Consider the following 16,698-nt stretch of genomic DNA (forward strand, 5'->3'; position numbering starts at 1 on the left):
TTCCCTCTTAGAACCACTTTTGCTGCATCTCAAAGGTTTTGGATCCACTGTGATCTTGTTAAATGCGGATTCTGATTGAGCAGGTCTGGGGTGGGATCTAAGATTCTGCATTTCTAACCAGCAGTCCAGAGATGTGATGCTGCAGGCAGGACCCCGTTTTGAATGGTGAGGTTTCAGTAAAGCAACCTCCTGATGGCCTTTGCTCCTCTTTTTTTAAATTTTTTAACGTTTTATGTATTCTTGAGAGAGAGATGGAACATGAGCAGGGGAGGGGCAGAGCGAGAGAGGGACACAGAATCCGAAGCAAGGCTCCAGGCTCTGAGCTATCAGCACAGAGCCCGACACAGGGCTCGAACCCACAAACCATGAGATCATGACCTGAGCCAAAGTTGGACACTTTACCGACTGAGCCACCCAGGCACCCCAACTCCTTTTTTTTTTTTTTTAAATCAACAGTCTCCTTTTTTTAAATCAACAGTCTCATCTTTCAGGTCTCATACTGAGCTCAGCTGAGTCAGGAGGCTCAGCTCCCCTTCAGTGTCCTTGCTCTTTCCTCGTTCAAATCTTCCTACCTATAAAACGGGGTTAACAAACCCATGCCAAGAGTCCATGGAGGCAGAATCATAGACTTTCCCAATAGGATGAAATTTGGAGATTATCTGATCCAGCCCTTCCCCCTGCCACCCCCACCCTGGCCTGTGCCTGAAGGCCCCTACCTGAGATCCTGCTGATGGAGTTTCACTTCTCCTGTCCCACTGGACTCCTGGAAGCCCTGCACGATATGGGCCTCTTGCAGATGCTCTCAAACAAGTGAAAGGAGCTAAAACGTCCATTTCTCAAAACCACTCGGCAAACGTCACCTTAATGAGGGATCTTCTCCTTTGGCTTCAGGACAGGAGACAATTAAGAAACCCAGTGTTTCCAAGTGAAAGGCATTAGGAGGTTCCTGCCTGTCCTGCCCGCTCCCCACAGCATGTGAAAGCCCAGCTCAATTTTCATTTGTCCCAACCTGTCGAGAGCAGCTGTCAGCTTCGATTATTGTTTTGCAAACTCATTTCAGCCTTTTAATGCAATTCATGGGAGAATGAGGTATCGATTCCCCATTCTCAGTTGTTTTTCCTAAGGCCAGCACCACATTGGCCTTCCTGGTGTCTCTCTGTCTCCTCCCTCCCTCTCCCCATTGCTCTGGAATGCATGTCACATTCCTGGTAAGCGTGCTGTGATAAACCCCTCCATAGTCATCGAAGGAGAGGTATAATAAAGGCAATGTATGAACATGTTTGAGAGACAAAGTGATGAAAATCATCATTTTTTGTTTATGGAGAAATGTTTTAATTTAGACATAAAATGATACAATTCTAATGTAACTATGCCTCAGGGGTCAGGACTGGAAAGGGGTGTTCTCATTTAAGGAGTCTGCTCTCTTTTGTTCTTTGAATTGCTGTAGCACCATTTTAAAAGTCCAGCAGGTGCTCTTGGCACTGAGAGTCCCGATGACAATTTAGCCAGTAAATTTCACACCACGTGTGGGTAATTCTATGATTTATTGTCCAAACTGGGGCACTTTTGACAGTGGAATGGGTACCACTGGTGATTATACTCCCGTGCCAGGCACACACTGAGACTGTCTCAGGTTATTGCAAACATGGACAGCTTGTAATGTGGGACCCAGTGACAGTCTGGATCCTCTCTGCATTGAGAAGTAAATCTGTCCAAGAAAAACTGCACCTAACAGAATTAAACAGGCGAGGAAGATTTTTTAAGACTGTTGCAATAGGGGAGAGAGAGATTGAACTCAGCCCCACACAACACACGAGTAGGGGATTTATGGTCAACGGACAGTATTAGTGGGGTCAGTGGATGGAGAGTTACTAATAGGAACTAGGTTAGGTATCAAGGGTAGGGACTGACTAAAGTTTGGTCAAGGAGGGAGCCCTTGGAGAATCTCACCAAATGACAGGCAGCTTTTGAAATTCACTCTTCTCCCAGGAAACTCATAGTTTCCCACATCCTGTCCCCAACAAATTCTTCCAAACATATTAATGTTCTAGTTTCTTTTCCTTTGTGATTTCTTTTTATTTTCCTTTGCAAATCCAATTATTCTTATTGTGTTTGAATAGGAAATTTATGTTAGTTTCAGGTCTTTTGCTTCTACTTCAGCAAAGCTGTGGTAAAAATGACTTTTGAAAAATAAAAAATGTGGTTTGAATTGATCAAGGGAAACACAGTTATAATTCAGCTAGGAAGGACTTTGTTGAGCAGTCAACATTTCATGGTGCATGGTTTAGGGGGGCTTAGTGAATAGAAGGAAAAGCAAGGGAATTTACTTTTTCTATATTTCATATGTATGGCCATCACACTGGGGGCCCAGGATAGGACCCACTGTCCTTAGTCCCATTCTGGAATCACTGCCTTTGTCTATACAATGAAAGTGTTTGACTACATGAACTCCTTGGTAACTTACAGGGCTTTTCAAAAGTTCCAAGTTCTAATTTTTAAATCATTCTATCCCTCTCTGGATTATATCTTCTTATTATAAACATCCATCTTGATGCTATTATAAGTGGTTATCTTGATGACCAAATATGAGTGATGGGAAACCAATCTGACAATAATGATGTCAGGTCAGAACTGTGTCTGAAGAGCTGAGTTTCCCAGGTGTGTTTATGTTTTGTAATTTAAGATATAATGAATCCAAGGAGATGCGTGCCAAGAATGTTTGTAGCAGCCTTATTAGTAAAGGTGGGCAGGGGGTGGGGGAGAAACAGAAACAACCCGAAATATACTTCAGCAGGTGAACGAATATAGAAATAGTCATGGAACGGCACACAGTGAAAATCAATGAACTACAGAAGTGAAGGGGATAAATGTCAACAATTTTAAGCAAAAGGGGGCAAGGATAAGTCTAATACCACGCAAAATGTAAAACCACACAAAGCAGTTCTACTTATTTCCAAAGAGCCACACTTATATAGTAAAAGTAGTTTTTAAATGCTCGGTGATGATAAAACACCAAATTCAAAATAGTGGTGACCTCTGGGGACTGGAAGGGGTTTATGATTTGTGCAGGGAATTCAGGGAGCTTCAGCTGTATTCGTTATTGCTTGGTTCCTTACACTGGGAGTTAAATATGTGAGTGTTCATTGTATTATGCTTTATACTTTTTGTCTAAAGTACAAACATTTTATACATCCTTATAATAAAGTTAGGAGGATCATGAAAAGATATAGCACAAATCTGTTTGTAGAGATTGGAAACAGTCTCAGCAAACTTGCTCAGCAAGTCTCAGCAAGACTATAGCGAGCCTTTGCTATAATTTTTTAGTAGCCAAGGCCAGCAGCACACACTGGAATCTTCCTGCTACCCACTCTGCAATTACAATATACCAGACAAACAAAACACTTCAGTGTACAATTGCCAAAAGCACTATTGGTCGGATATCAGTCTCTTGAGCCGCAATTACTTGTATATGTAATTACTATTGCCATTTACTTATAATTCATGCTGTTCTGAGGAAAGTCTATGAGAAAACATATGGGTAATGAGATATAAAATTGAGATTGGATGCCAGATTGGGAAATGAATAGTCAACTCTGTGCTTTCAGGTGGTCTGCACAAGGGGAGAACCCCGACGAGCTACAAAAACCAGCTCAGTAGGAGAGTTGAGTTTTTCTTCCTTCTGAAATTTGGGGAAGAGTTAATCGCTAGGACCCTTACATAAAGGGCACTGGACCGCTTTGTGCAGTGCTTCTATTGATTTGCTCTTGACAGTGGTTCCTTAGTTTTCATCTGTTTTGCACAGCCCCCAGCATGCTATGGCTATAGCAGGGCTCAGATCATGTCAGTCCCCCAATGGCCACCCATTGCATCAAGATGGAGGACTCCTTACGGATTCCTCCAGGGCCTGCCCCTGCCTAACCATCTGCCTTTGCGTCCTGTCATCTCCTCCTCCAGATCAGGCCTGAACCACTACTGTCTTCTTTTCTTCCTTAAAGGGCTTATGGTGACAGGGCATTTCCTCTTCCCTTAGTTGGGAAATTCTCTTCTCCCACACCCTGGGAGTCGTGCAGGGGTCACTTGTCCTTACCATTCAGGTCTCCTTTCTAATATCCGCCCTGCTCCCACCCCTCAGAGAGGTCTTTCTTAATTACATTAGCAAGAGTAGCCTCTCTCCTCCAGTACCACCCTAGCCCCAGGCAAAAGGGGGATACTGGGCCTGTGCTATAGAGGGTGCCAGTATGGTCATCCTCCAGTCATATCCTTTCCCGTAAAGCAAAGAGACCATGGGGCCAAGGGGACTTGCATACTCAAAGCCTGTTTCTCCTCTTCTACACCAAGCCCTAGTTACCCCAGGGCCCTACAATTCTTTCCTCCAGAGGGCCCCAAACCCATTTGTGGAGTCTGTGGGCCTCTACCTCAGAGGGCCTCTACTCTCCTCCCATGGGTGGTCTGGGCTGCCCCTAAGGCTCCTCTAACCCTGAGGCAGATCACAGGAGGGCTATCTGAAGAAAGCATGGGTGAATCCTGGACATAGGGGTTGAGGTATCAAATGTGTATGCAAATCACCCGCTCACAACCAGAAAGAGAGCCAGACTAGAAGACAAGGGGACAGGCCGACATCCAGGGACAAAGGGCCAGGGGCGGGATCACCCCTTCTGCCCTATTCTGATGCAGAGCTCTGAGGAGTTTGAGAATGCTGAATGCAGACCTGGCCTTCCAGGTCTTTAGAAAGTTAATTTGGGTAAGAAGTAAGTCATATTTTATTGAACAGTCTGTTAGCTTGGTTCATAACTTTTCATCATTTGGACATGTGCGGGCCTCTGTACTCTCGCCACATCCCCACGAATGTTTCCTCTGAAGTGGGGGCCAACCAAGAAGAGGAGGGTGCTGGTTCACATGACAGGGCCTGGTGGTCAAAAGGGGGCTGGCACCAACCATCGTTTCTACCCCCGCTCTTCCTAGGGATCCAAACCCTCTTCTGGGCAAGCCAGTCTGTCTTCCATTTCCTTTTCATTTTATTTGCAGCACTGATAAAAACCTTGTTTCCTTGTTTAATATCTGTCATCTTCCCACTAAAATACGAGTTCTGTGAGGTCACAAGCTGATGGCAGCATTCCCTGCACTTGGCATGTACCAGGTATTCATTAAAAATGTGCTGAACGAACAAGTTGGGTGCAGCCTGGTGCCAGGACCACACTGGATGAGAGAGTGACTTAGAAAGACTCTTAAGGGAAGGGAAACAAAAATAATATAGAAACAGGGAGGGGGACAAAACGTAAGAGACTCTTAAATATGGAGAACAAACAGAGGGTTACTGGAGGGGGTGTAGGAGGGAGATGGGGTAAATGGGCAAAGGGCACTAAGGAATCTACTCCTGAAATCATTGTTCCACTATATGCTAACTTGGGTGTAAATTTAAAAATAAAATGAAATTAACAAAATAAAATGAAAGAAAGAAAGAAAGAAAGAAAGAAAGAAAGAAAGAAAGAAAGAAAGAAAGACTCTGTCCCCAAGGCTTCAAGCCTCATTGGGGAGCCAACCTGAAAACAAACAAAACCCTTTGCTTTTAGTTTTTCCTCCTCAAGTGGTTAGTTAGTCAGAAAATAAAACTGTAAATGTAGCCATCATCAGGGAGCTTCTACTGGGTAGAGAAGCGATCCGCAAGGCAAGTAAGCTCCAAGGAAGGGAAGACACTTTTCTGTTAGCTTGTCTAAACAGATAAGGGATGAGGGAGCTTTTCAACCTGATGACCTACCAGAACTGGTGGGAGCTCATTCCTTCTCTCTCCCTGAAGAGAAATTGCTTGCTGTTTTTCTGGGAGGGGGGAACGCGTTAAACATTTTTTGCTGCTCTACTAAAATGTCCTTTGGACCAGGAGGCTAACATCCCCTCAGCTGCTGCTCTCTGCCTTATTTAACTCGCATGGCAGACGGTGACATCTGTCAAACAGTGCTGATTTGGCCACCCCTTCCCTCTGAGGTGCTGAGGGCCTCTGGAGCTCTCCTTCTCCAAGGCCTCACATGGGCAGCAGGGAGGGGGGCTTTTGGCAGCTGGGGGCAGACTTCCGTTGCTTTCCAGGTGGCCCCGTGTGTCAAGCATGAAGCCCAGTCCTTTCATCTTTATCCAGGGATGATTGTATAGGCCCCATAAAGCCATTCCATTTAAAATAGGGATGAAAGTATAATAATACTGAAAGCTACACTTGATTGGCGATTTATCTTGAAAAACAACAACTAAAGATCACAAAAGTGATCTTATACTTTGCAAAATTAGGTTACAATTTCATTATGTGCTAATTCTTGGAACAAACCCTGGAGATGCATATATTTTAAGTAAAAAATATATGATATCACCATATTCCTTTTCTACTTGGCTTTCAAAGCATCTATTCATTCATCCAACATGTGTTTATTGTGTACTTATTATACACCAGGCACTGTTCTAGGTAATGGGATCAGTGAACAAGAAACATGAAAATAATCCGTGCCCTATGGATTTTATATTCGGTAATGGGGGTGATGACAGATGGTAAAATATTAGGGAAGAACAGATTGTGCTAGAAAGTAACAAATGCTAAAACAAAACAAAACAAAACAAAACAGGGAAAGATAATAGACAGTGCAGAATGGGGGTAAAAGTTACATTTCTAAAAAGGGTGGTCCTGTAGGTCTCTCTGAAAAGATCACATGAGGGCACAGACCTGGAGAAGATGAATGAGGGAGATATGGGTATCTGGAGAAAGAATATTCTTGTCAGAGGGAATAGCAGGTGCAAAGGCCCTGGGGTGGGATGTGCCTGAGGTATTCAAGGAAGAGCAAGGGGCCAGTAAGGGGGAATGGAGTGAGGTGGGGAGGAAATGAATTTGGAGAGCATGGTGGGAAGTTCGTTCAGGATATTGTAGACCACTGGAAGGACCTTGACTTCACTCTGAGTGAGATGGGGAGCCCAAGAAAGGGTTTTGAGCAGAGGAGTGAAGGGATCTGACTCATTCTGGCTGCTGAATTGACAACAGACTATAGGGGAGCAAGGGTAGGAGCAGAAGATCAACTGAGATGCCATTGCCATTGCAACAATCAGGTGAGACAGTGTGGTGGCTTGGACCAGGGCAGATGTGATGGAGATGGTGAGAAGTGTGGGAGTCCTGCATACATTTTGAAAATGGAGCTGATAGGATTTACTAACTGGTCTGGTTATGAGAGATGCTGGACTACTGGAGTAGGAGAGAAAGTGAGGAACCAGAATGACTCAAAGGTTTTTGGCCAGAGTAGTTGGAAGGCAGGAGGAGCTTTCATGAACAGAAATGGGGAAGGCTGCAGCATTAGGATATTTTGGGAGGAAGCTTGGAAATTCAGTTGGGCATGACAACTATAAGATTTCTACCTGTTGTTCAAGTGTAGATACAAAGTGAGCAGAATGTTCAGGGCATTCTTTCTTGAGTCTCTGGAAACTTAATTCACAAGTTACTTCCTTTCCCTATGAGGATCCCTTATTTCTTACCGAATACAGGGAACAAAGCCATAGGGATGAATTAACAACTAGGCACCTGAAAGTAATAAGATACTATTATTACCAAGGCATTTTTTTGGACCCAAGAGAAGAGCAAAACTTCTTGAACTGGTGTAGCTGGAGCTTTCTAATAATGTCCCAAAATAATGGAAGTTTCTACTTCTATCTTTCAGGCTAATATATAAAAAGAGAGATAGCCAGAGGGTGGGAGTCGGTAACTCCCAGAAGCAAGGGCAACACAAAAATGAGGGACAGTCTACAAAATAGTCATTGAAGGAGAATAAAGAGACATGATAACTAAATAAAGCACATGATTATTTTGACCTGGATCCTTTTATTATAAGGGACGTTATTAGACAACTGGGGAAACTTGAATGGATTAGAGGATTAGATGACAGTAATGTATCAGTGTTAATTTCCTGATCCTGATGGCCATTCTGTGGTTATGTAATAGAGTGTCTTTATTTGTAGAAAATACACACCAAGTATAAAGGGGAAGGGGCATCAGGTTAGCAACTTATTCTCAAAAGGCTCAGTGAAAAAAAGGGTTCTTTGTATTTTATTTGTAACTTTTCTCTAAGTGTGAGATTGTTGCAAAATTAAAGTAATACTTAAAATGTGAGGACAGGGATACCTGGCTGGCATGGTTGGTAGAACATGAGACTCTTGATCTCGGGGTGGTGAATTTGAGCCCCAAGTTGGGTACAGAGATTACTAAAAAATAGATACACTTAAAAAAATAAATTTAAAAAATGAGGATATTTTTGTTGGGCATCTTCTTCCAAGCTCCTGAGACAGATAGATAATTAGAAGGCACACAGAGCAGTCAATATTGATGGGTAAATAAATAGATGAGATAAAATATATTGTTTGCAAATTATAAGTAAACAGGAGAGGAAGTCAGTCAGTAAAGGAATTTGAAGGATGAGAGATTGAGTTTGGAGAAAATAGGCAGGGGAGAAAGTGCTCTCTTGTAGTTTAATAAAGTTTCTAGCTGGGGAATCAGCCAAACACATGTTGGAGGTAGGCTCCAGGAAGCTGGAGCTCCTTCAGAAGCCTGGGGAGGCTTTCTCTAGCTCCCCTGTGTCTGCCATCCATCTGGGCAGGACAGAGATCCAGCCCAAAGAGCACTGGCCTGTAAATGAAGCATCTGGACTAACATGACCTTTAGGATCCCTTAAATACTTAAAAGACTTTGAACAAGAGAATAAAATTGATTAAAGATGTGGAGCATAGGAAAAAATAGATGAGAAAGAATGAAAACACGTAGTTCTTTTTATTTGAAAGTATGCATTTGTTTTGTTTTGTTTTGTTTTTAATTTGAGATACCCACCTAATGGAAGGGGTGGTTCTTGCCCCCTGTCTCTCCCTCCCTCCCTCCAGTAGAAAAAAACAAACTTACAGTCTCTTCCTTAATTTGAACTGCATAAGGAGTACTCCCCTCTCTTCTCACATCTTAGGTAACAGCAAGAGTCCCCTTAAATAGAATTTTCTATTTTATGATTTCTAAAATACTCAGATGCATCATTGCAGAGATATTACAGCATGTTTTCTGAGTGTCAGAATAAATTTACACTGAAATATTATAATGCTAGAGTACCTATCACTTTTCTTTTGACTTAAAATGAGTTTGTTTATAGCATGCCTCATTTTTCATTGACCCATAATTTATTTAGAATAAAAAAATTTACAAACACAGTACTATTTAATCTATATCTTTGTTACATATTCCTATCAATTGTACTGTGGTCAGATAACTAGATTTTGTATAAAATCAATTCTTTGAAATATGTTCAGGCTTGAATTGCTGTCTAGAATATGGTTAGATTTTGTAAATGTTATGAAAGCCCGGAAAGAATGAGGGTTCTCTAATTGTCAGGGAGGGAGAGGGTCTAATATATGTTTATTACATTTAGCTTATTAAGTATATTCAGGTTTTCTGTATCACTACTAATTTTTTTAAAGCTTTACCTATCATCTGTAACTGAGCAAGGTGTATTGAAAACCTATATTATGGGGACATTTCTGACTATTTCTCCCTGTAGTGATTTATATATTTTGATTCTACTTTATTAGATGCATACTAGTTTAGAATTTTTTTCTTCCTGGTGAATTAAACTATTGTATTATCTAGAGGCATTTTTTATCCTAATAATGCTTTGTTTCTTAAAATCTATTTTGTCTCATGTTAACATAGCTATCTCCAGATTTCTTTTGGTTATTTGCCTGGCATATCTTTTTTTAAATGTATTTGTCTACTCTCAACCTTTCAGTGCCCTTTGTTTTAGGTGTATCTCTTGTAAACAAGCCAGATTTTGGGTTTTAGTCAGTATTTATCCATCTACATGTTCAGTGGTTATGAACAATGGAGGGTGCATAAGTCACAAACAAAATAATCCTTACAGGGAAGGTTAGCTTTGCCAGGGTCTCCAACCAACTGTTGCGCTCAAGATTCTACTGCCCAGGGAGGGCAGAGCAGAAGGCAAGCACCATTTACAAAAAGGGGTCTGAAAGTCACATGTCCTCTGGAGGTAAGGGTGCCACATGTCACCCAAGCATCAACAGTGCAGCTGTCTCCCTCTGTAGAGAGATCTGTTCTGTCTTTGCCCACCAGATTCAGAGACAGCCGTTTGAAATACTAGATGTGGAGAGGAGGGGTACAAAATCCATCCTTGATAAAGTTTCCTACTGCTAATTAGTGCTGAATGATCACTAAGGCCACAGTATTACTGGGGAAATACATTTGCACTGTTCTGTTCCTGCAGTGACTCATACATATTTGATGTTCAGGGATTTCTTATATTCTATAAAATCATTTTCAAGCTTTCCTTAAACTATGCCTGAAGAATAATCTATGTTCTCTTAATGCTTTCTGCTAAAATAGGTTTTTATGATTATTCCTACAAAATTACTTTTTTTTTTTTTTTTACTTCCACTCTGCCACTGGCTCTCTTGTGTCTTTTTTTTTTTTTCTTCCAAAGTCATTCAGAGAAGATAAAAATATTTAAAATAGTGTCTTAACCAGGGGTAAAACTACAAAACTGCTTAAAGTTTGCAGTTAAACTGAAATCGGACTATGGTGCAATCCACCATCAGGAAAGCAATGGTAATGTTTGTGGTAATAAAACAATGGCTAATAAGCATGTGGTAGGTGACAGGTACTATGCTAAGATATGTGTGTCTGTGTGTGCACGTGTGCATGTGTGTAATCTGCACTTAAATATGAAAATTCAAGGCTCAGAGAGGTGGCCCCAAATCACATGGCCAGTGACAGGTAGAGTCAATATTCAACTCCACGGTCTCTGAATCCACAGTGATGAAAAGTGAGCCCTGGAGAGAAATTACTGCAATTCATGTCCCAGCTCCACCTCTTAAAAATTATGTGACAGTGGGCAAGTTATTCGATATCCTCTTATATCTCAATTTCCTCATCTGTAAAATGGAAATAACAATATCATATCCATAGGATTTAATGGGATGGTCTGAGGAGATGCTCAGAATAGATCCTGGCACATAGAGGAGATTCAGAAACTGTTAGTTGTGGTTTCAGGGGACATTTTGGGACTTCTTTCTCATCAACAGGTGAAATTACTGGTCAGATTCTAAAGTTCCTTTAACATTTGTTATGGTCATCTGGTTCTCACACTTCTTCACATGCCCTTCTCACATGCCAAACTGACTCACTGGTTTGCCAGCACTCCCACTATTCGCTGCCACCTGGCTTCCCTCCACCTGTTATGGCCCAAGTGAGATGGTGTCTTCTCCTCCTCCATGGGGGGTTTTATTTTCCCAACTTTCATAGCATTTTACTTATAATTAAGAGTTCTTTTTGTCACCATATTGAGGTTGAGTGAAATACCCTTTAGATATCCAGTTGGTGGTACCAACTGGGCAGTTGATTCAAAAGCTTTGGAGTTGTAGGTGAAGGACAGGGTGGACATACCGGAAGTCCTCGGTCTATAAATGGTATTAAAGACTCTGAAATGTAGAGGAGGAAGAGGCTAAAGGCCAAAGAGGCTAAAAAGAAGCAGACAGCATGATAGGAAAAACTCCTGGTGAAGGCAGTGTCACCAAAAGCAACAGAAGGAAGGGTCTGCAGAAGAGAGCAGTCAGCTGTTGAATGCACTGAGATGTCAAGATACATACAAAGATGCCAGGGGAATTGGCCACGTGAAGGTCATTACAAGAGTAGTTTATGAAAGGAAGGAGGACTAAGGCCCAAGAGGAGTAGACTAAAAGAGAGGGTGCAGTCGGAAAGTAGAAACAGCAGCCACACGCAACCCTTTCAAGAAGCTTTGCTAGCAATGGAGGTCAAAGTGATAGATCAGGAAGCAAGTGAACTGATTGAGTGTGGAGGTCAAGAGAAGCTTCTTGTTTAAAATTTTTTAATGTTTATTTTTTTGAGATAGAGACACAGAGCATGAGCAATGGAGGGGCAGAGAGAGAGGGAGACACAGAATCTGAAGCAGGCTCCAGGCTCAGCTGTCAGCACAGAGCCTGATGCAGGTCTCAAACCTACAAACCATGAAATCATGACCTGAGCTGAAGTCAGCCACTTAACTGACTAAGCCACCCAGGTGCCCGAGAAGCTTCTTGTTTAAAATGGGGCATTAGATCATATTCTGTCCTGATATGTATGCTCCAGTAGACGTAGAAATAGAGGAGTAGGAAAAGAAAGAAGATAGCTGTTGGAGGGAAGGTCACTGGGATGGTGACAGAGGCTGAGATCCAAAGCACTCAGAGAGAGGATGGTCTTTTACAGGAGCATGGATGGTCCCTTCACTAGGGACAGAGGGAAGGCCAAGTAAGTGGTGATGGATTCAGGGAGGTGGGTAATTTGGGCACTGAGAAGATGGGGAATCTCTATGTGTTCATTTCTATTTTCTCAATGGGATATTAGGTAAAGTCATCACCTGGTGGGACTTAGCAAGTTGTAGAATAAAGAAGGTGTGAAATAGTTACTTTGAGCCATGGAAAATAAGAATACCAGAGAAGTATAGTAGAATCATGGGCAGTGATGTGGGCCATTTTGAATTATGATCAGTAATTATTTAAATGGGACCTTTTGGAGAATTGGATATTTCTCTCCTGGAATGTTTTTGTTGAGGTACAGGCATAAGTAAGTAGATGTCTGGATTTAACTTACAGCTTTGCTAGAGGAGTCTGACAAAGGAAGAGGGGAGTGAAAGAGTCAAGGGTGTTAGGTGACAGGCCGAAAGACTGCAGGTGACCATGAAGTAGAAGAGCTGGAGTAAGTATGGTGGAAGAGTATAAAGAGATGGTTGTAGAGTGCAGGGCTTGAAACTGATTCCAGAAGAGGCAGGGTTATTGGTGCCAAGGAGGTCAAGGGAATGATTATGGGGGTGGACAACTGTGGAGGGTAAAGAAAACGGTAATTGGATATGAGAACGGCCAAAGTCAGAGAGACCAAGAATAATGATACCACAAGAATGGTGAGAGGAGTAGGGTATGGGAGAAAGAGAGTGGGTCGCCGAAGTCATCTATGCACAGGGGGAGTGACAGGGTTTGCTAAATGTCAGAAAGAGGCAAGCTTGGGTTTCTAGCGATGAATGAGGTGACTAGGGATGTGAGGCATCCTGGGATGGGTCCTGATAATCTCCAGGCAGAAGGTGGGAAATTGATTCAAGCCGGACAGCCCAGGGCCTTAGGGCTGCGGATCCCCCCAGCACTTGGAATTACAGGACCTGTGTTTGAGTTTAAGCCCCATCAGCCACTAGCTGTGTGAGTTTGCAAAAGCCAACCTACTTATTCTCATCCATCAAATAGAGGTAGGTGTTCAATGACTTGCCTTGTTCACAAGCATCATTTGAAATAATGAATGTAAAAGTATTTTACAGACTCTAAAGTACCGTTTAAAAGTAAGTTAAAATTTAAAATGTATGTGTCGTAACATTATAATTTCTAGCCTCTAAACTAGATACATTTGTCTGCCACAATACCTTTGGCTTGTGTTCTGGAGATTGCAGTGTTGAATAGTACTGATCAATAACAGCTTATAAAATGAATTAGAGCCTGTGACTAATGCCTTCAGTGGTTACTGTCAGCATCACCATCAGCACTGTCTAGCAGTAATGCTTTGAAAATTCTAGGAAAAAAATACCCCAAAAACTCTGACCTTTCATTTCACCAAATCCACTGAAATGAAGAATAAAGAAGCATTCCTTAAGGTTAAAGTCGTAAGAAAATTTATACATTTTTACCTAATAATTCCATTCTCACAAACTTTTTTAAATCCTTGAATCCAACCCAACGTATATACAGAAAAGTACAGAAATCACAAATGCCCATATGACTCTTCACAGAGGGAACACACTCCTGTAATTAGCCTCACTCCTAGAAATGTGATGCCTGCAAATATTCCCCTGGATGAAAAAGCTTTGTTCCTAAGGATGTTCACTCAGTGTTACAGTGAAAAACACTAAATTTTTGGTGGAAGAATGACTAGGTAAAAGTCAGCACATAAATTCAGTGTAACAGTATGGAGGCATTAAAAATGACAGTTTTGAACCATAGAGTGAAATTCATAAAACTTGAATGCCCTTGAGTCAGGCGGGTCGGTTAAACATGAGAAGCAGCCTGTTTTAAAATGATATGAGGAAGGTGGGCGCAGGACAGTAAAGAAATGGACAACGGGGAGCACAGGCCGTGCCTAGACTTCCACATTAAAAGGCTAAAAAATAATAACAAACCAGAAGAACGTAAAGCATAGTGCTGATCAAACAAAACATGCCCTGGGCCTAGTTTTGCTCACAGGCCTTTAGTCTGTGACCCTAGCTGGAGGTCAAGGGAAACGCAGGCAAAATAAACGTAGCAGGTGTGACATTATTATGATGATGCCCAGATTGTGGCCACGAAAGGACAAGAGCTGGAGTTGAGCACAGAAATACAAACATGAGTCTTGGTGGGAATTTGGCCAAATGCCCTCACCCCTTTAAGCCTCATTTTCTCCATCTGTAAAAAAAAGGGGGGCGAGGGGCACCTGGGTGGCTCAGTCGGTTAAGCGTCCGACTTCAGTTCAGGTCATGATCTCATGGTCTGTCAGTTCGAGCCCTCCATTGGGCTCTATGCTGGCAGCTCAGAGCCTGGAGCCTGCTTCGGATTCTGTGTCTCCCTGGCTCTCTGCCCCTCCCCGGCTCATTGTCTGTCTCTCTCTCCTTCAAAAATAAATAAACATTAAAAAATGTTTTTGATTAAAAGGGGGGGAGGGGACTTTAAAAATGCCTCCTTCCAGAGCTGTTGTAAAGGTTAAGTGCATAGGAAAGTGCCTACCTTTCCTTTGCCTCTTCCTCCTCATTGTTATTATATTGCTCTCATTAATATTATTAATATTAATAATGGGCTTTCTGACTTCATATCCCACTCTCCTCTTCCCGCTTGTTCTCCTGACTAGCCACACCAGCCTTCTCGATATTTCTCCAACATGTTTCAGCCTCAGGGCCCCAGTTCTCTCCCCCCAGTATTGGCCTCACTTCATGTGGGTCTCTGCTCAAATGACACCTCCTCACAGGGGACTGGCCAGCTCCTCACCTGTCTGTCTGTCTGTCTCTCTCTCTGCCTATCACCTGGCTTTATTGTTCTTCAGTGCACATAGCACTGCCTGATATTTTATTGCATGTGTATTTTTTAATTTCTCTGCTTTTTCTCTCCCTAAAAGGGAAGCTCTATGAAGTCAGGAATTTACCTAATGTGTCCAATGTCATATTCCGAGTTCCTAGAAGGCACCTGTTGTATAATAGACATTCAAGAAGGGTCTCTTGAACACTATTGAATGTTCACAGTAGAGCCATCACGTCTTATTTTTTTCCCTTTATTTCTAATCTCAGAGCCACAATGTGATCTGTGTAATTAATGATTTAAAAAGACGTTTCTTGTGGGCGATTTGAATGCATAACTCTTTTCTACCTCTTCTGACTTGTATGGCAGATCAGCCGTACAGAAGCTGGGAGCACAAGTGTTTGAGGAGGTCTATAACTACCTCAAGAGAGCAAGGCACCAGAATGCCAGCGAAGCTGAGATCCGGGCAGCTCTAGAAAAAGTGGTGCCTCATGCCAGTGACTGTTTTGAAGTTGACCAGCTCCTGTACTTTGAGGAGCAGTTGCTGATCACAATGGGTAAAGGGCCCACACTCTGGAACCCACACCAACAACTGCCAAAAGCAAGCAAGTTCAAGGGGACAAATCCATTCAGCCCATAGCTGGACTCCGTTACGGGAAATGAGTACGTAGCTGGAGCTACCATCTCTACTTTCAATTCCTTATCAAGAGGAGGGAGTCCTTTAGAGAGTAGTAAACATATCTGCCTGTACCTGGAACCCCGGGCCAGTTGGTGTTTGGTCTACACTCTGAGGTGAGCTTCCGGACCAAGCATGGCTTCCTGAACAGCATTCCCGCACTCGTGCCCTCCGGGCTTCCAGAGGGTTGGACCTCCCCGTGATGGCCTGGAGAATCATCTACTCTTTACCATTTCCACTTGGAGGACAGGCTCGGTGCCTGTCTGCTTTGAGTCACAGTGCTCTGTGGCCAGCTGGCTCCTGAAGGTCGCTGAACACTGGCCTCCGACACACGGAGCTGCTAACCAGGAGTCACAAATATTTGTTTCAGGTGACCCATTTTGGGTCCACTTTTGCCCTTTCCTGGCTAACAAGCAAGATGTGCATATATATAAGGACCTGGACTAAAAATCCAAAAAGCAATTCTCTTCTGTGATTTATTCTCCAAGCTCATCCATGGAGTATTAAAGACATTTATTCTAATAAATATATTTCCCATGGTTATAAAGTAAATCACCTATTTTATCTTTTCCTTATCTGGAAGTATATTGATGAATGTAACACATCTATGTAATAATTATTCCCCAGAGCAGCTAACATTGGATTTATTTGGTGCCTGTCACATGCCAGTGCTGTGCTCTGAGCTTACAAGTTTAGGGACCTTACATCATTGGATCTTTTCACTGATGAGAGAGACGGGGAGAGAGAGGAGACATTATCCCTCTCTTTTAGCTGATGTGCTTATTTACTCAGTTACCAGAGCTGAGCTGAGCTGTCACCCCAGGTCTCTCTGATGCCACCAGCCATGCTCTTAACCGCTACGCATGTGGGTTCTCAACCAAGAGGCTACATCAGACTTGCTTGAGGAGCTTCTGAAACATGCACATGTGTAAACATAGTAT

At 42.5% G+C, this 16,698-nt stretch overlaps 1 protein-coding gene across 2 annotated transcripts in view; it reads left to right on the plus strand.

Annotated features, from left to right (window-relative positions):
* NEK11 (NIMA related kinase 11) overlaps positions 1-16,287 on the plus strand; it is a 269,267-nt gene extending 252,980 nt beyond the window's left edge. For both annotated transcript variants that reach the window (XM_030330176.1, XM_030330179.1), the window contains one exon: positions 15,451-16,287. In XM_030330176.1, the coding sequence (XP_030186036.1) occupies positions 15,451-15,721 (271 nt within the window). In that variant the 3' untranslated portion in view covers positions 15,722-16,287. The remainder of the gene's footprint in view (positions 1-15,450) is intronic.
* The last annotated feature ends 411 nt before the right edge of the window (positions 16,288-16,698 follow it).

Source organism: Lynx canadensis, chromosome C2 (assembly GCF_007474595.2).
Source record: "Lynx canadensis isolate LIC74 chromosome C2, mLynCan4.pri.v2, whole genome shotgun sequence".
Lineage (NCBI taxonomy): Eukaryota > Metazoa > Chordata > Mammalia > Carnivora > Felidae > Lynx > Lynx canadensis.